The 21,011-nt window shown below is 35.4% G+C and overlaps 1 protein-coding gene across 3 annotated transcripts in view; it reads right to left on the bottom strand.

Moving 5' to 3' along the window:
* Window positions 1–1,398: 1,398 nt before the first annotated feature.
* LOC125649746 (aftiphilin-like) overlaps window positions 1,399–21,011 on the bottom strand; it is a 47,652-nt gene continuing 28,039 nt past the window's right edge. For 2 of the 3 annotated variants that reach the window (XM_048877468.2, XM_048877466.2), the window contains exons 2-8: window positions 18,781–20,983; window positions 17,566–17,693; window positions 12,233–12,365; window positions 10,826–10,963; window positions 9,248–9,305; window positions 5,440–5,511; window positions 1,399–2,825 (exon numbers count right to left, since the gene is read on the bottom strand). In XM_048877468.2, coding sequence (XP_048733425.2) covers window positions 2,620–2,825; window positions 5,440–5,511; window positions 9,248–9,305; window positions 10,826–10,963; window positions 12,233–12,365; window positions 17,566–17,693; window positions 18,781–20,931 — 2,886 coding nt within the window. In that variant the 5' untranslated portion in view covers window positions 20,932–20,983 and the 3' untranslated portion in view covers window positions 1,399–2,619. The remainder of the gene's footprint in view (window positions 2,826–5,439; window positions 5,512–9,247; window positions 9,306–10,825; window positions 10,964–12,232; window positions 12,366–17,565; window positions 17,694–18,780; window positions 20,984–21,011) is intronic. The other variant, XM_048877469.2, reaches the window with a different exon arrangement.

The following is a 21,011-nucleotide window of genomic DNA, read 5'->3' as shown; positions in this document are numbered from 1 at the left end:
CTTACAAGTTACTGTTAATGAATGTTTTGGACTAACTACCTTCAGGTTAATGTTTTAAATATGAACATATTGTACAACCGTCTTACAAGTTACTGTTCATGAATATTTTGGATAACTTTCCATACAGGTTTATGTTCACGAATGTTTTGGGCATACCTCCTATAATTTACTGCCCGTGAACGTTTTGTTTGACGCACTTGGAATTTTCTGATATTTAAGTACGCTGTTCACGAATGTTTTGTACAACCCACTTTCAAGTCACTGTTCATGAACGTTTTGAACAGGCTTCCTTAACGTTACTTTCAATAATGTATTGTACAATATGCTCTTACAAGTCACTGTTCACGAATGTTTTTGGATAACCCTCCTACAAGATATTGTTCACAATAGCTCTGCACAACCCTCTTACAAGTTGCTGTTCAGGAAATTTAAGACAGTCCACTCATAAGTTACCGTTTACGAACGGTTTGGACAATAACTGGTCAACCCACTTTCAAGTTACTGTTTATAAACGTTTTGTACAACCTATTTACAAGTTACTGTTTATAAACGTTTTGTACAACCTATTTACAAGTTACTGTTTATAAACGTTTTGTACAACCTATTTACAAGTTACTGTTTATAAACGTTTTGTACAACCTATTTACAAGTTACTGTTTATAAACGTTTTGTACAACCTATTTACAAGTTACTGTTTATAAATGTTTTGTACAACCTATTTACAAGTTACTGTTTATAAACGTTTTGTACAACCTATTTACAAGTTACTGTTTATAAATGTTTTGTACAACCTATTTACAAGTTACTGTTCACAATGTTTTAGACATACAGTACCTCCTACATTTAATGTTTACAAACGTTTTGTCTAACCCACTTGCAAGTTTCTGTTAATGAACGTTATGGACAACCCATCTCCAAATCAATCAGTAAGAATGTTTTGTACAACCCCCTTACAAGACCAGGTTTACGAACGTTTTTGGATAACCTCTCCTACAAGTTATTGTTCACAATTGTTCTGCACAACACTCTTACAAGTTGCTGTTCACGAAAGATTAGAACAACCCACTTACAAATTACTGTTTACGAACGGTTTGGACAACCCAACTGCAAATTGTTAACAAACATTTTATACAAGCCACTTACAAGTTACCATTCACGAACGTTTTAACCAATCATTCTACAAGTTACTGTCCATGAGCATTTTAGACAAACCACCTGCAAGATACAGTCTATTGATATTTTGAATAACCTCTCTACAAGTAACTCTCCATGAGTGTTTTGTACATCTGTCCTCCATACATAAGATAAGATAAGATATTCTTTATTTCCTCCAAGGTAATGGAGAGTTATGTATTGTATTTCATGGAAACTTGTGATCATCAATACAAACACTTTAAAAATGTTTTTTCAATTTTTAATGTTTTTTTTTTTCACTTTTAAATGATGTGATATAATATATCAAACTCTACTATATGAAGACATCAAACATGCTAATGATTTACATGGAGTTTGCTATAAATACACATTAAATTAATGGCATAGAGATTTGGCAACAACAATAACCCACCTATTCCACACCTCATCAACACATTCACACAGAGAAACAGTACACCATCCACACATCTTATAATGCCATCTGATATATATTTAAAACAGACATCAACACACTACCACCAGTGGAAATAATTTTTTAACTCGCTTTAGTTTCTATCGGTTGTAACATTTGATGTAAATATACAGTAAAACATTTTTTTCATAATGAACTTGTTGCTAAGGAATTCTCAGTTGTAAAAAAAAAATGCTAATTTCTTCACACCATTCTTATAACACATCCATATATGGATCCAAGGAATCTTGATTTATATGTATAATTATTGAAAAATAGGGGTCCTCAGGAATTCCTTATAGGCAATTTTACATTACTCAAGATCTAAAATCCCATAGTATAGTCAGTATGGATTAAAAGAATTTAAAATTGAATGTTGGAAGTTTTTCATCGCTTAAAAATGCAAAAAACATATACATACAGCAGATTTAAACCTGACTAATATTAGACATTGTCGATACATTTGGAATGTATATCAATATAAATAAAAACAATAACAAAATTATTAAATTGCAACTCATTTTGATTTGCTAATTAATAAAATCAATAACAGATGACACAGTGATAAAAGAAAAAACATTTTCCAAATGAAATCTATAAACATAACTTAACACATAACATAGACTGCAATGGCAAGTCAATGAAGATAGGTCAATCATTCTGAATTCATGCAAATGATATAAGTTCGAAAAAAATTAATACACAGACATACAATAGACAGTCTGCTGAAGTGAATTAAACAATTAAAAGATGAAAAATGAAAACACAATGAAACATCATAAAACCTAGATGATATCTATCATATTGAAAACATTGCAACAGTGATACAAGCAGCAATGTTTTATCATCACTTGTATGTGTTACTTGTGAAAACTGGAGTTCTGTTGTACATACGACTCCAGCGGATCTCTGCACAATATGCTTCGGTATCGGACGTAATGAGATAGTCCTTTGGTGAGTGAATGTTGAAGTTAGTGGACGTCCCCTGAGTTGGCTACAGAAATGACCAGTGGCTACTCTTGGTGTCGGATTGGAAACATCAAGACTTTGGCTTGCATGAAGGACAGGTCAGGCAGGGATTGAATGATCCTAGAGGCCTCGACTCCCAGTTTGTCCGTCTGTCTCGTCTTCTTCACTGTGCTGACCTTCAGATTAGCAAGGATGTTTTCTAATGGCTGAAGGTTAGCTTTCTGTCCTTGCATCAATTCAGAATCAAATACTGAAATGATGGATAAAACATTCTAAGAATTCATAAAAAATAACCTCTCTGAAATGACAATACACGTAATAGGATTTTTTGCCTTTTAGTGTTAATCAGACAAAACTTTAATCTTTCTGACATGTTCTCTGCCATACTGTTTTCTCCTTTTACTTAAATGATTTCACATTTTTCAAATTAATGCAGACTAAAAGCATATCAAATAGAAAATAAAAACAACCAAGCATGCTGTAGATGAATGTGGCTCATTCAACAAACAAATGTGTACTTATATCAATATAGTCACAATCTAGATCAGTTGTACATCCTGATTATTTGTAATATTTTACAAATACCATTAGTCATAAATTAGCTCTCTGAGTTAAATGCTATAAGTACACATTTAGTATGATAATAAGAAAGGGTTTCACAATCGGAGCAGAGTATCTGAAAATCCTGACTCATGCAAAGACTATAATGTGCATCATGTCATAACATGTCACACCGTCTATACAATTATTGACTCTTGATGAGGTTTAGTCACAGATAGGCTGAAATCAAAAGTCAATAAATGTTTTTATTAAATGATCAGGAATTTCATAACCTTTGTCATGCTATTTTTGCCACCTAACAAATCCAAAGTTTTAAATTTCTAAAGCTGAACACAGATCACTTTCAAACTCTCCTTTGCCCAAACTGCTATTTCTCACCAAAAAATGATATCCTGGCAGTTCTGTAAAGACGCATTAGTGAACACTCTTTACAACATAAAATTTGATTGGTCAAAATGTCATCTGATCTCGGGTAGGTCAATGATAGAATTCAAAATCCACCTTTATGTTTGAGTAAGGTTAATTCACTCTGAGTCATCTCAACCAATCAGAGAGAGCTAAATTCCTGATCATTAAGAAATACAATTCTAAAATTCAAAGTACCCATAAGTTTTCATTCAATTTCCCTCAAACTGGCACATTGTAACTTCCTGGGGCTCATGAGTGCATTTTTGATTTTATCTGTTTTTGCCTGCACTTTACATGTTTAAAACATTCTTGCTGAACTCAAGATTACAAGCAGAACTTGAAAAAAATGAAACCTCTACTGCTGCACTGTCTGCTGAATAAGTGTTTGTATCCTCTCATTCAAACAACATAGAGAAAAACCAACACACTAACATAAAGAAACACAGTGTAGCGCTTACCCCAATCCCAGTCTACAATGTGAAGCCAATTTATATCAAAGAGTGCATTGTTTAGTTTCACATTATTTCTGATTTTTTTTCAGAAAATCTAGTTGATTTTAAGTTAGGGCTGTTCCAGAAATGATCAAATGGGGGGGGGGGGGGGGTCGGGTGGCAAACGATATTTTTTTGTGTGGGTGGTCGTATCTTTTCATATTTTAATTGGTCCGTGGTTGGACTGTTAAAAAAATATTTATTATGGGTAGTGGGTAGTTTCTATTGTTTTATTTTGTGCCACGTGGGTGTTGAGTTTTCAGAATATTTTTATTGTCGCTCTTGTCGTGTTGGTTACGAAACATTGGAGGGAAAATTGAAAACGTGCTTTCGAAATGCTGCTTTCGAAATCGGAAGTAACATAGAACTATTCGAGTTGTCGCTCTTTGCAGCGCATAACTTTCCATTACGGCACTCTTCAAATTAGAGGCGCATTTAGTAGGGTCCCTTTGGACGTGATGGCGGCGAACTCTGTTCTGTAGATTATTACAGTTTACAGTGCATCGATTTTGGGAATATTTTGAAACCAATAGGTATTCCATTTTCTAATAAAAATAGGCAAACCTTAGTTGATTTATACGAGGGTACCGATGCGTTATATTTATCAGTCAGTGTGATGGTGATATAGAGGCCTCCGGGCGCGGGCTCCATTAGAAGACGAACGATTCGTGGAAAAACATATCCATACCCATTTCATGATAATAGCATCGTTTGGACTCCCAATCTTTTCAACATTCCTGCCATAGATGCCTTTGATTGTTGATGTGACATCGTTTCTTCAGAACTACTGTGATACAATGTCGCACAGGCATTACCGCGTCATTGACTAGAATGTTTGTCCCGAAAACCTCACGAGATTTGTACCGTTTTCATTTTTAAAAATATTTTTGTGGTGGGTCTGGTTAGTTTTTTTTTTATTAGATAGGTCATTGTAAAATGAGTTTATTAATTTGATGGGTCATGGGGTAATTTTTTATTTTTTTTTATGGGTGCTTGGTATATACAAAAGGTGCCTCCCGACCCCCCCATGTATTTATTTCTGGAATAGCCCTTATGGTGCTAGTTGATATGAAATCAAAATAATGCTATATAAATATAACACTAATGTGAGCTAAAATGTAACGATATACCATTTCAAAATATCTTAATTACGTTTATCAGAACATATATTTAGAGGCTATTCTTGTTTCCTTCTTCTGGTACATGCTGTAGGAAAAAAACACAACTGTGTGCTGCACTCCAAGACTACGTGTGACAATTGTTAGTGCACATTCAACCATGTTCAAGCTTAATTATATACATCTTAAAGTGATTTCTTGTGTTATGAAAAGTTTATTAGTAGAGATATTAATGAAGCATGGATATTAATGCAGTGTGTACAATTGGGAGCGAGTCCAGCCTTACCTCCAGATCTCCCTCCAGACTCCGTTTCCTGGACCACCAAGAAATCCAGATCCAGGGATTTGCTGGTGTCTCCTGGAATAACAGACAGTGGTTGGGTTTTAATAAAAATAGTTTTAACACAGGAAATTGGGGGAAGGACGGGGTGGGGTGGGATACATGGTATATGCTTTTATAGCATGTTCCTACATGACCTTGCTTTAAGGTCACACACTATGTATACACAGACCTAAGAATACTTTATAGAGTTTACACAGAGTCCTTGACCTCTGTTTTCCGTTATGGTGAAGCATTTCTTAAAATCAATTTATGGAGCAGAAAATCCAATAATTTACAGTATTACATTCAACTGCGGGAGAGAAAGGAATGGAAGAGAGAGATACATTTTTTAATCTGACAATACAATGTACATTGTATACACTTTCATTTATTAACCTGATATTAACTACCTAAAATTCTGTCCATTAATTTCCACTTCTCAATGATACATACACTAACTGTATTAAATATCCAAATCCTAGTAATTCTATTCCTCTCTATGAACTCTAAAACGAACAGTAATTGTAGGGGTCTATACCTATCTTTAGGAGTCTAAAACTAAAAACATGTACAGGTTTAATTTGATTTTATATTGTTTAATGTTCCACTTGAGAATTTTTCACTCATATGAAGATGTCTCTATTGCCGGTGAAGGGCTGTAAAATTTAGGCCTATGCTCAGTGCTTAAGGCCTTCGAGCAGGGAGGGATCTTTACCATGCCACACTTGCTTTGACATCAGGCTTCAGTTTTTGTGGTCTCTTTTGAAGGTCACCCTCATTTAGTCCCCTCTTATGACAAGCAAGGGGTACTGAATACATATTCTAACCCGGATCCCCATGGGAAAAACTATATATAAGGGTCTATACCTATCTATAGGAGTCTAAAACTACATATAGGAGCCTATACCTATCTATAGGAGTCTAAAACTACATATAGGAGCCTATACCTATCTATAGGAGTCTAAAACTACATATAGGAGACTATACCTATCTATAGGAGTCTAAAGCTACATATAGGAGCCTATACCTATCTATAGGAGTCTAAAACTACATATAGGAGACTATACCTATCTATAGGAGTCTATATACAAAGGGGCCTACATCTATCTATAGGAGTTTAAAACTATACAAAGGAGCCTACATCTATCTATAGGAGTTTAAAACTATACAAAGGGGCCTACATCTATCCATAGGAGTCTAAAACTATACAAAGGGGCCTACATCTATCTGTAGGAGTTTAAAACTATACAAAGGGGCCTACATCTATCTATAGGAGTCTAAAACTATACAAAGGAGCCTACATCTATCTATAGGAGTTTAAAACTATACAAAGGAGCCTACATCTATCTATAGGAGTCTAAAACTATACAAAGGGGCCTATACCTATCTATAGGAGTTTAAAACTATACAAAGGGGCCTATACCTATCTATAGGAGTCTAAAACTATACAAATGAGCCTACATTTATCTAGAGGAGTTTAAAACTATACAAAGGGGCCTATACTTATCTATAGGAGTTTAAAACTACACAAAGGGGCCTATACTTATCTATAGGAGTTTAAAACTATACAAAGGCGCCTACATCTATCTATAGGATTAGAAAACTTGCTTACATTTACATACTTTATTTTGTCAGATTTAAAGGTCAAGTACGGTGATTTTCCTAAAACTTGAGTTTTATACAGAAAAATGTCTGTCGTACACTTATGGATTAATTTCCATGGCAATTTTGATAAAAATCACTTGGCATGAATTACACTGCACTATCAAACTTTTACCTGAGCAATCGATAAATGTGTTGTGACATGAGTTATCGCTCGTAGCTTATGACGTCATCTGAGACAACTTTCGATTGCATTGATAGGCTTTTATAGTGTTTACATAGAAAAGTCCTGTATTTATGGTACAATGCGCTGCTTTGAACTGCAATGTGAAATTGGGACAGGGATTAAGCAAGTTTCTTTTACCAAAAGACCCTAAATTTCAAAGAATTTGGACACTGAAACTGAAAAGAGACACTGAGATTTGTGACAAGCCACGAGAATCAGTGAGTGACACTTTAATTAATGAGGATCAGGTTTCCATCAACCCTGACGCATCATCCTGTTTGATTCCAAACAAAGTGCAAAGTGATGATTAACTGGACATCCTACAAAACAAGTGGAGGGATGTATTTTAATTATATAAAAAGTTCAACCCAAAAAGGGGGGATGCAATCCACCCCTCTCTACATCCACCACTGAATGCTTTAATGCGACATTGTATTCAATAGGTTTGTGATTGCACATAAAAATTAATGTCACCCATTACCTAGTTCGAATTGTTTTTATTTCTTTTATTAAATGAAATATCTTCCGAATATTGTCATATTCATACTATATTGATAAGGGACTCATCATTTCATTTCTTCACTATATATATTTTGAAAAAATAAAATATAGTAAAAGTGGAAATGAATTCAATTTAAAAAACCCATTTTGATAAAACCTTATTTCTTGCAAGGTCAGTCCAATATTCAAAGCTTTTTTTTTCAAGTTCATTATGAAAACAAGTACAAGTTTTTCCTTTTCCTAATATGCTTTTAAGTGCTACATTTATTAATATATCATGAATCATTAAGGCAAAATTTCACACCTCAAAATGCTACAATTCGTTAACTTTGTGTCCTAATATTTCAATTTCGCATTTGACGTGTGTTGTGAAGAAATTACATGTACTAATAGGCCTAATTTACATTTTATAATATTGTATCTACATGTAGATGTTTTTAAAAAGGGGGGGGGGGGGTTACAAATAACGTTGTGCACAATAAGTTTTTTGCTTTTGTCTTTTGTTCTTTTAAAGGCATTTTTCAATTAAATATATATCTAGCTATAAAATACATTATAATCTGAATCTGATCAATCTCATACTAGTAAATCCCATAAAAAATACAAACGTGAGAGTCAATCTAGTTAAATACGCTCACAATCGCTACAATAGAGTATACGGCGAGTATCTATGAAGTTTGATTTTGATTAGCCTAGATTGTGTAAAATTCAAAGGTTATCTTTTGATAGAACATTTTTTTCCATTATCATTCCCAATTTTCTATGGACTGGCCCGGTAAATAATTTCTAACTGAGATTCCTATGAGATATTTGTCGAACATAGACATATTACTATCGGATGGTTTCGAAACGGGTGCAGGTACAAACATAAAAGATTGAATCCCTAAACTTGTGTATATACGGTATTTCACCATCACTAAACTATAGGAGTCTAAATTATCTATAGGAGTCTAAACTATCTATAGGTGTCTAAACTGTCTATAGGTGTCTAAACTGTCTATGGGTGTCTAAACTGTCTATGGGTGTCTAAACTGTCTATGGGTGTCTAAACTGTCTATGGGTGTCTAAACTATCTATAGGTGTCTAAACTATCTATAGGTGTCTAAACTGCCTATAGGAGTCTAAACTATCTATAGGTGTAGGAGTCTAAACTATCTATAGGTGTAGGAGTCTAAACTATCTATAGGTGTCTAAACTATCTATAGGTGTAGGAGTCTAAACTATCTATAGGTGTAGGAGTCTAAACTATCTATAGGTGTAGGAGTCTAAACTATCTATAGGTGTAGGAGTCTAAACTATCTATAGGTGTCTAAACTATCTATAGGTGTCTAAACTGTCTATAGGAGTATAAACTATCTATAGGTGTCTAAACTGCCTATAGGAGTCTAAACTATCTATAGGTGTCTAAACTATCTATTGGAGCAAAGGGACAAACATACTGACCTTGTAGGGGATTAACGAGTCCACTAGAGGACCAATCAAACTGGACAGGAGGAATATCCTACAACATAACGTAAACAACCAAATCAAATGTAGATAAATGCCACAAAAAAAGGAAGACAGGTATCCTTCTTTATGCTTTAACCACTATCACGTCAAAGATTTTCATTGCAGCCTCAAAGAGCAGATAACTATAATACAGTGAGAAAAATATATGTACACCTGAGGATCCTGAATATTTTTTCCATGGGAGTCGATGTCACCCCATGCAATAGATCTTTTGTACATTAAAATGTCGTCTTAGATCAGAGGTCATAAGGGAAAGTGGGTTTTTTTTTTACATCCAGGTTCTTCATAAATATGAAACAGGGAATGACAATGGCTGATCAATAATTTCTGTCACATTTGTATAAACATACAAGTTGATAAAATTATAAGTCTTAAACAAAAATATTCGTAAAAATGATGGATGCTATTTGAACTGCATCTAACCAATGAACTACTTCATATGAAGAATAACTCGCACAATGATCAATAACATTTGAAATATTGTTGAAATGAAAGGTGCTTTTTCTTCATATTTAAGTATGCATTGAGTGACCTTGACCTTTACAAAATGACCTTAAGTGACCTTTATCTGAAAGCCATTTGCCTATTTGTGTAGTATATGATTAATACCAGTTCAAAATTTTGTTTTCTTCTCAGTCTGTATTTCAGTCATTGGAAGTTTCATACCCTCACGTTTGTTTAGTAGTTTTAAAGGCCTTTGTTAGAAAGTCACTTCGCACAATCTATATTTGTGTGAATCATGATCAATAACTGTTGAAATATTGTTGAAATGAAGGTTTTTCCCCCATCTATATAAGGTTCTGAGAGATGTTGACCTATACAAAATGACCTTTAAGTGACCTTTGTCTGACAGTCTTTCACGAGACATCACATTGCAGTTGACAGTTGGTAAGATTATGGAATGTTTTTTTAAGTTGAAAAATTCACTGGATGTATTTCTAGACTAGGTCTTGCAATGTAAGTGGCATTTTGGGCTGCTTGCTGCACTCACTATTAATGTAAGTTTTGCATAGCAAGGTTTAGTCTATGGTAGCTACCTGTGTCTCACTACGTTCTCCACCATATTCCCCTCCCTGGATTGTGTTACCTGCGTCTCACTACTTTCTCCATTATATCCCCCACCCTCCCTCCGGATATCCCCCTCCCTGAGCTGTGCTACCTATCTCACTACTTTCTCCATTATACCCCCCTCCCTCCGGATATCCCCCTCCCTGGGTTGTGTTACCTGTGTCTCACTACTTTCTCCATTATACCCCCCTCCCTCCGGATATCCCCCTCCCTGAGCTGTGCTACCTATCTCACTACTTTCTCCATTATACCCCCCTCCCTCCGGATATCCCCCTCCCTGAGCTGTGCTACCTATCTCACTACTTTCTCCATTATACCCCCCCCCCCTCCCTCCAGATATCCCCCTCCCCGGATTGTGTTACCTGTGTCTCACTACTTTTTCCATTATACCCCCCTCCCTCCGGATATCCCCCTCCCCAGATTGTGTTACCTGTGTCTCATTACCTGTTTTTGTGGTTCCTCCTTATCTGTGTCCACCAGAGTCGGTTCTGGAATGGTCGATTGAGCAGGTCCTTTCACTGGTTCCAGGAGAGTCAGGTTTGAAGCATAGATAGGCACTGAGGACTTCTTGTGACCTATCAGCTACAGTTATTAAACAGAGACAGTGAGCATGCTTCATATTCATAGGTGTTTGTTACAATGTACATGCCACAAATACAAGAGACATTTTTTTTTTACTAGATTAAGCCATGCTTTACCATACAGTTGATTTAGCAATAGACTCCACGGAATAAATGTCTGGTGTGTTTGCAATATGATGTTGTGTGAAAACAATGGAAGCATGAATTATGTCTAGTTGAAAGGTAAAATTACAAAAAAATAAAACCTCAAAAGTTTAGAACAATGTAGTAACAAAACATTTGGTAAATGTAAATGATAATATATGAGACTAACATTTGTTTTTATGTAAAAACATGCCCCCCCCCCCCCCCCCTAATTAAGAGAAACTCTGGTTCCGTGAACCTCCAGAAAGAAAACAAAATTTTGAAATGATCCTTTTTCTATCATTCAAGTGATTTCCCTGTATCTCAACTGTGACTTTAAGTAAGTATATAAATTATAAGTTTGATTTTAAAAAGATCTAAGCCAAAGTTTGAGGCATGGGTCACCAAAGTTAACATTTGCAATGCATTTCAACATAGTGAGCACATAGCTGTCTGATGTTTCTCAAAGAAAGGTCATTGTATGCTAGAAAGTAAAATAATATTATAGAATAACAGTCAAATGTGTGCTTTTAGTTTTTAATTTCTTTAAATACTGTGAAAATATCAAGTTTTCTCCATAGTACACTGTAAGTAAATGAACTGATTATAACTTGCTGAATATTATGTTTCACTGCAGATATCTAGCCGCTGGTGAAATTGTGAATGCTAAAAATCTACCATCTAGTATCTGCATGTTCATTTACTGATCCGAATCAGCCATTAAATACATACAACAAAGAAAAAAGAGATAACCAAAAGAACTTTTTTACTAAGTATTCTTTGCCAACTTTCAAAATTTTTAACTTTGATAACTCAAAAATAATTATCAAACAGAAAAAATTTACAGATTCACCTCCATTTTCCAACTGCAAAATTCCAGATTTAAAACAATGAAGTAAACTTTATCAATTCTTTCCAATCAAATACGTCGAGGTATCTACATATGTATGCCAACATTTAACACATACACTTCATAGTTTACTTTAAACTTTCAAGTGTTTTTGAAATTTAGGCATTGTAGAAAGAGTCTGAAAATAATGAAAGATGCCAAGTTCAGTGCACTTATCCTACAATAACACAACAACATGTCTCCCCTAAACAGGAGGAGTGCATAATGAAATCTGAGAATATCTTTTTCATAGCTTACAATATTGCGGGTGTCGATTCTAAGGCTGGAGTACAGCTGATTGTGGCTCCTGGTTTGGGACCACTTAAGTGGTGTCTCTGGCGCTTGCTTTGTAAGTGAGCTCCACAGCTCAGAGGACTTGCTGTCAACACATCTATAAATAGGTGAGACTTTATGAGTACCAGATTTATCTAGCAAACTTTTAAAATAACTGATAATGCAAGAAAATTTGGATGGTGTAAAAAAAATTCCAGATTCAAGTTGAAAGAAAGTCATAACCCTAGAAACTTAAGGATATCTAACAAAATTACAACATCAAAATTAAAATTATAATTGAACATATATTTATCATGGTTTTTGGATATTGCAAGCCCCATGAAATATGAAAGGAAAGAAGATGGAGGTTCTATTTTCAGAAAGATTTCGAGTTCAAGTCAAACGGATTTCAATGTACACGACATCCATCTTGTCAAAAATGGTTGTTTGAATTGAAATAATTAAGTTTTCAAATTGACACCCAATTAAGTAGAGGAAAGGTAGAAACCTACATGTAATATGATGAACAGGTAAATTAAACACTGCAACTTTGAAGTTCATCATTTCCAAAGTAATCAATTCATATCAAACTTATACTGAAACTTATAAATGTTCATTATTTAATCTACACTATGTATAAAATATTCTCTACATTTATTACAATTTGGAAAGGAAAACTCAATTTGGAAAATCAAAGTTGGCACTATAGCATTATACTGATGAAATCAATAACAGATCTTAATACACTGTAATTTATTTTTCACTATTATGTAACTGTAAAGTACTTGATAGTAGCTGTTATGTTTCATATTTCCCACCTTTTTTATTTGCTGACAAAACCTGTTTGTCCACTTGCTCTGCTGACATGTCCAGGTATTGATTTAAATACCAATTCAGTCCGTGCAGACAGAGTGAGTGGACGCATTAGCTCGGTGTTTCTGAAGTTGGGCAGATGGAATTCTCCCCAGTTTGTTTTATATTTTTTAAAAGACCAATTTCAAGGTATTTATATTTAATTTTATGTATTTTGTTTCTTAAATTGTGTTTATTATAACAATATACAAGTACCCGGAATTTTTCTTCATATTTAGTAACATGTGTTTGTTATGTGAACTTTCGCTATTTTGTTATGTTGAAAGTTTCATGTAGGTTGTTATTTTCTCACTCTTATGTCAATTATCATAGAGGATGAGGGTTTGTTTAATACACTACTGACGCGATGAGACTAAGTACGGGGACCTGGACCAGTTCATCAGTCAATATCAACGTGGCGCAATATATAGTGGCCTAGCTGTTGGAGTTGGAAATGACGGTGCTGGCATTTTAATATCCGGGAGCAGATATTTGAACACTTTTGAATTGATAATCAAATTAAGTGACTGTATTTAAGAAAAGTATACTGAGTATAAATTTGAAAGTTATTCAAAACCGGTTCCAAAACTAGGTTTATTATTTTTCAACAGGATTTCTTTTTTTCCCCTTCTATATGTCTATTGTATATTTTTTTTCTTGTAATTAAATGTTTTGTTTATTGAAACTGGACTTCGTTGTGTTTATTTGAGTAATCCTAGTAATTCAGAACTTCTCATGAGTATTGGTAATTTCAGTACCAGACTTCATGACAGTAACTTTTATATATGCTTTGATACCTACAAAGTAATTTCAAGTGTCAACTCCAAAAAAATATTTCCATGATGATCTCTAGAAAAGGATGCTAAAATTGTCTAGGGTCGGGGAATATTTTAGGGATCGATGGTTGGGCAAGCAGAGACATGGGCCCTATTTGACCTACTTTCATAAAACCTCCACAAGTGGTTGACGTAATACATGGAATTTAACTTGGTTGGCACCTAATTATATATCCTAAAGTAATGAGCTGGTAATAGCCATCAATATCATGTTCAATGTACCCTTAGATGACAAATGTACTTTTCTTATTAACACTAATAGATATAGATAATAGATATTGCTTTAAACTCAGCGGGTGATCTATTGCAATTGGTCTGCAACTGTCATATGACGTGCATCATCTGTTGTGATTAAACATTTTTACTATCATTCCAATTCTTTTCAAATTTGGTATGAAGCACCTTTGGGACAAGAAGGAGATAAATTGTAAATTTCAGGACCCCTGCACCCCAGATGGGGAAACTGTCAAAATTTGACCTGTTTTCAAAAGTCTCCTCTATATAACCACACAACCTACACTCTGAGGGAACTGAGCATCTCCAATCATATGTTTATCATAAAATTCAGACCTATTCTGGACCTGTAACAAAGGGGAAAAGATGGGTTTTTTATGTAACTATAGTTACTATAAAAATGCAATATAAGTTAATTAACAAGATTTTAAACATGCAGAATTTAAACAACTTTGATAATGCGATCATTACCTTCAAATGAAATGCCTATAGTATTATGTGTACAGGTGTCAGTCAGAAGAACTGTAGATTTTAAATACTATGTTTACTGATGTCAGCTTTCCACCAGCAAATCACAAATTATTGACGTTTGCCACATTGAATAACAACTAATTTTCATGTTTGATCAATCATTGTTTTATAAAAATGCAGAATGTAAAAAAAAAAATGTGTAGAATCATTTGTAGTCTTTTAAAAAAATAAATGAAAATATGTTTTTCTATTCTGACTTGTCTAAAATGCATTGAAAGGCATGCATCAGTGTTACAAGGTTAATATTCAGAGTTGTCACTGCCACAGGGATCTCACCTAGTGCTGTACAGGCTATAAGCATGATCATATAAGTATTTGTTTTATTTGACATCACAGGTACATGTATGTGAATTTTAATCAATAACTAGATATAGGAAAAATTATATATATATATACACTGGTTGACTTGTGTACTCTTGAGATGCTGTGGATTTTAACAATATCTACATTCATTTGGTAGTCTTACTCATGAGATGACTTGCAGGGGCATAGATAGCATTGTTTTGATGTGTAGGAAATTTCATAAAACAGTAGGTTATATTTAGAGGAGAGACACCAAAAGGGGGTAGCTGGTCAAAAATGTTTTGAAAAAAAAGGACTGATTTTTGTTAATATGGCCATCAATTTTATTATAATAAAATATATATAATATTCATATTTTATCATAATACGTTTAAACTATCGTGCAATTTTCATCAATTTTTTAAAAGGCTGTTTAGATTAGGGAGGGTTTGATTCAAATGACTACCAGCTGAGGTTTGATACATTAATTGATATTTCATCACAAGGACTAAAAATGATAGAACTGGATGCAAAAGATTTTCTTGGAATCCGAATGTTCAAATTAAAAAAGAATACATGTACACACACACACACACACAGAGAGAGTCTTTTGAAAGGGAGAGTATCGCATACAGTGACTGTCTCTTAAACAAGATGGCTGGAAACAACAAGATCTTCTACCAGAATTCCATCAACAGTAGATATTCGATATTCATGTGACCTAACTGTATACTTTGTGTGATACACGCCCACTAGTACCCCTTTCCCTTATCCACGGTGAATTCAGATATTTCTGAATGGGAGGAGGGGGGGGGGGGGGGGGTAAAGGCAGTAAAAGGGTGGGGCCTGTTCTGTATCTGTACATATTTTAGTGTTCAGACTGATTTCGTTCTCTACATGATCACATTTAGATTGTAGAGATCAAATGAGGCCTAAAGGTTTGTTGAACGATTTATTGTATTTAGTGTTTTATACCCGCCTTGTCATTTTTGAGAGATTATTGTTTTTCACTATTAAAAATATGATAAAGCAATGAAGAAATAATTTAAATGATAAATTAATATTACTTTCATCATGTTCATATCCTCTGTCTATTTTGAAACATATACTTTTTGACAACATTTTTTTTTATCTATTCCATTAAATTGATATTCATACCTACATGTATTAACTTTGATTGGAAAGCTATGATATTGATGCCATTTTGATGTTGCAATTTCAACTTTCAATTGTCATGATTCTGAATTTTTGACCATTGACCAATGTTCCATCTTTAAGATGCATGTACCAAGATCGGGTGAGGCAATTCACTTTAAACCCAGAGAAAAATGTATACACTGGTACACTTTTTTAATGAGATATTGTTGATTTTGATAGTATACACTTGTAGATTTACCCTTGAGATTTTGTGGGTTTTAATTATTTACACTGGTAGACTTACTTTTGAGATGCTGTGGGCTTTAATAATTTACACTGGTAGACTTACTTTTGAGATGCTGTAGATTTTAATAATTTACACTGGTAGACTTTATACTTTTGAGATGCTTTAGATCTTAATAATTTACACTGGTAGACTTCCTTTTGAGATGCTTTAGATCTTAATAATTTACACTGGTAGACTTACTTTTGAGATTGCTTTAGATTTTAACAAGAGGTACTGTGAGCAATGCTCACTAAAAATACCAATACCCCCCCCCCTACCCCAATCTCTCAAAGGGTGTTGTTAATAGGTATAAATTACCTCTTTCCTGAGTGTAAAAATATGGTATGCCTTTGTAGAAGAAAATGGAAGATATAGTCCGAACACAAATCCATGGCATAAACCTATAATTTTGACCTTGAGATCAAAGGTCAAGGTCATAAAAAGGTCATGAATGTACTGACACAGTCTCATGGTGATACACCCATGTCTTATGGTATGACTGTCAAAACCCTATAATCAATTTTGACCTTGAGGTCAAAGTTCAAGGTCATATAGAGATCATGAAGGTACCCGACACACGTGTAGACACATCGTCTCATGGTGATGCACTCATGTGTCAAATATGGTATGCCTATGTCAAAGAACAAAGAAGTCATGGCCCTGACACGAATCCATTGTAAAAACCTTTAATTTTGACCTTGAGGTCAAGGTCATATGGAGGTCATGAAGGTACATGACACATCGTCTCATGGTGATACACTCATGTGTCAAATACGGTATGCCTATGTCAAAGAACAAAGAAGTTATGACCCGGACACGAATCCATTGTAAAAAAACCTTTAATTTTGACCTTGAGGTCAAGGTCATATAGAGGTCATGAAGGTACTCAACACATCATCTCATGGTGATCCACCTGTGTGCCAAATATGGTATGCCTAAGTCAAAGAACAAAGAAGTTATGGCCCGGACGCGATTCTGCAGACAGACAGACGGACAGACAGAGTGATTCCTATACACCCCCCTGAACTTTGTTCGGGGGGTATAATAATTTACACTGGTAGACTTTATACTTTTGAAATGCTTTAGATCTTAATAATTTACACTGGTAGACTTACTTTTGAGATGCTTTAGATTTTAATAATTTAAACTGGTAGACTTACTTTTGAGATGCTGTGGATTCTTGAGTCTGGATGTAGTTGTCTAATGCTGAAACTTCAGCCACGGAGTCTGTATCTCTCACATCACCATGGAAACAGGTAGTCACAGTTTTGTTTGAAAGCTCATCCATCTAATCATAATCAGTCATTGTTAACTTATAATGTACAGACACACACACACAGACACACGAGTCAAAAATATGTCAAGTTTATAGAGAGATGGATAGATGGCGGAAAACAGATCAGAAAAGGCCAGGTTAACTAACAAGAGGCCCATGGGCTACATCGCTCTCCTAAGTCACTTTGCCCATATCTGAAGACTTTCCATATATATTTGCATGTACAACCTCTAGTCCCTATTGTGGCCCAACCCTTGAATCTGCACTATGTAAGAAAGCTTTCATTAATGCCTAAAGCTTCAAATGTCAACTTCTTTGGCCCAAAGGTTCTTGAGAAAAAGATTTTTAAAGATTTTCCCTATTTATTTGTATGTAAAAATTTGATCCCCTATTGTGGCCACAACCACCCCCCGGAGGTCATGAGTTGAACAAACTTGAATCTGCATTTTGTCAGGAAGCTTTCATGTAAATGTTAGCTCTTCTGGCTCAGTGGTTCTTCAGAAGAAGATTTTCAAAGATTTCCCCTATAAATTTCTATGTAAAACTTTGATCCCCTATTGTGGCCCCATCCTAACCCCCAACCCCCCCCCCCCCCCCCCCCCCCCCATGTCATAATTTGAACAAACTTGAATCTGCACTATGTCAGGAACCTTTCATGTAAATGTCAGCTCCTCTGGCCCACTGGTTCTTAAGAAGAATATTTTTAAATGACCCTACCCTAATTTTGCATTTTTGTGATTATCACACCTTTGAAGGGGGCATGGCCCTTCATTTGAACAAACTTGAAAGCCTTTCACCCAAGGATGCATTGTGCAAAGTTTAGTTGAAATTGACACAGTGGTTCTGGAGAAGAAGATGAAAATGTGAAAAATTTACAACAACAGACAACGGACAAATTTCGATCAGAAAAGCTCACTTGAGCCTTCGGCTCAGGTGAGCTAAAAACTGTCTAACATGGAATTAAATAAGAAACTATGAGAATAACCATGAGAGAATTAAAAGCTGTACACAGTAAACACATTCAACTCTTTCATCCATGTTACATTAAATAAGGATGTAAACCAATTGCTTATATATATGTACTAACGAAAATGCGAACCTTTTCATTCTGTGCTGACACAATTGGCTTCTCGTCAAAGTCTTCAAAGTCTCCAAAATCTGCTTCACCCCCCTTCTGCCATTCACCTTCTCCATCCATCCACTGCTCTCCTCCCTGGCTGTCTGTCCACTGCTCTCCTCCCTGGCTGTCTGTCCACTGCTCTCCTCCCTGGCTGTCTGCCCGCTGCTCCTGAGGAATTGCCCAGTCATCACCTCCAGCCACTGCATCATTACTGGTGTCCTGAAATGAGGCCCAGTTTCCACCACTGCCTGCAGCATTGTCTTCTGAGAAGGCTGGAAAGTGACCATCTTTATTTACCTCTACATCATTTACTGGAACAGAGTCAAAATCTGCAAAATCATCAAAATCATCGTCTTCTTGTCCAACATTGTTTGTTTCAGTCTGAATGTCCTCACTCTCCCTCTGGTCATCAGTAGTGATATCCTTGTTCATACTTCCTGTTTCATTATCACTCTCCCTCTGGTCATCAGTAGTGATATCCTTGTTCATACTTCCTGTTTCATTATCACTCTCCCTCTGGTCATCAGTAGTGATATCCTTGTTCATACTTCCTGTTTCATTATCACTCTCCCTCTGGTCATCAGTAGTGATATCCTTGTTCATACTTCCTGTTTCATTATCACTCTCCCTCTGGTCATCAGTAGTGATATCCTTGTTCATACTTCCTGTTTCATTATCACTCTCCCTCTGGTCATCAGTAGTGATATCCTTGCTCACACTTCCTGTTTCATTATCACTCTCCCTCTGGTCATCAGTAGTGATATCCTTGCTCACACTTCCTGTTTCATTATCACTCTCCCTCTGGTCATCAGTAGTGATATCCTTGTTCATACTTCCTGTTTCATTATCACTTTTGTTCTCTATTTGACAATGATGTGAAAAATTATTTGGATCCTTGTCTCCCCCCTTTGACAATTCAATATCATCTGTTTCCTCGGTTCTCGGAGCCATAGAGTTGAAGTTACCAATGTCATCATTAGTTTCTGTATCTTCAGCAACAACAGTCCCATCTTTATACAAAGACTCACACGAATCACTCATTGCATCAACTGACGTATCATCTCCATCTTTAACACTATCTGTTTCATGTTCTGATTTTTTATTTTCTTCAGGTTTCTCCTCCACAGATTTATCTAGGTCTAGAACTCCTGTCTCCCTTGCTGGAACTCCTGTCTCCCTTGCTGGACTTGATGCAGAATCTTCACTCTCCTCACTGGACACTTCTTCTGTGTTAACTTCTGGACTGGATGGAGATTTTTCATTACTTTGATCATCAATGCCTGAATTTTCATAAGTAGTCGATGAATTCATAACATCCTCCTCAAAGTCTCCCCAGTCATCATTATCATCGACATGAATTGTTCTACCGCTATCATCAGTTTTGAGATCTATGGTTGACGAGTCTTCTTGAACATTGTCTTCACATTCACCACTACTAGAGTCCTGTTCTGGGACTTTAGTTACAGAATCATACGTTTTTACTGAATCAACTTTATAATCAGTTTCAGAAGACACCACACTCTGATGGCTTTCATCTGAATCAATATTTTTCTCTGGGTTTTCAGATGTACTATCACAATATTCAACTTCTGAATCTTCAGCTTTTTCAATATTACTGTTAGCATTTGAAAATCCATTCAGGTCTTCGGGAGAATCACAGGCTGTTGATGTTGATGAAGATTGTAACTCTGTACCACTACATGCTTGTGATGTTTTACTGGGATCACATGGTGAAACTGCCGAACTACTAAGTCCAGAGTCAATGTGAGGTTCCGTGCCCTGCCTGTCGGGAGACACACTTTCGGAAACATTAATGACTTCCAAATCTAACCCAGAGTCACTACTACTTATCAGATTACTACCCTTTGCATCCAGTTTAAGTTCCATTGCCGCTGATGATACATTTTCTTGCAAGATTTTATTTTCTTGAGACAAAATTGACTGACTAGTAGGCTTGTCATTAGAATATGATTCTGATTCTGGGAAAGCTGCCCAGTTTTCAGATGTGCTGTAATCTGATACACTATGGCCAGCTCCCATGAAGTTCCCAAAGTCTTCATCCCAGTCATCACCCCCCTCCTCTTCGAAGGGCGGGGGGGATGCTGACACCATAGGTATCACACCAGACATGACTGTAGGTTAAGTATCAAGAGATCCTCATTGTTTGTCTGTTGTAAAATTACTGCAATGTCAACAAAATCAAAATAAAT

The sequence above is a fragment of the Ostrea edulis genome, chromosome 5, assembly GCF_947568905.1.
Source record: "Ostrea edulis chromosome 5, xbOstEdul1.1, whole genome shotgun sequence".
NCBI classification, from domain to species: Eukaryota; Metazoa; Mollusca; class Bivalvia; order Ostreida; family Ostreidae; genus Ostrea; species Ostrea edulis.
The sequence above is the reverse complement of the archived record's forward strand: the minus strand, read 5'-3'. Positions and strand labels throughout refer to the sequence as shown.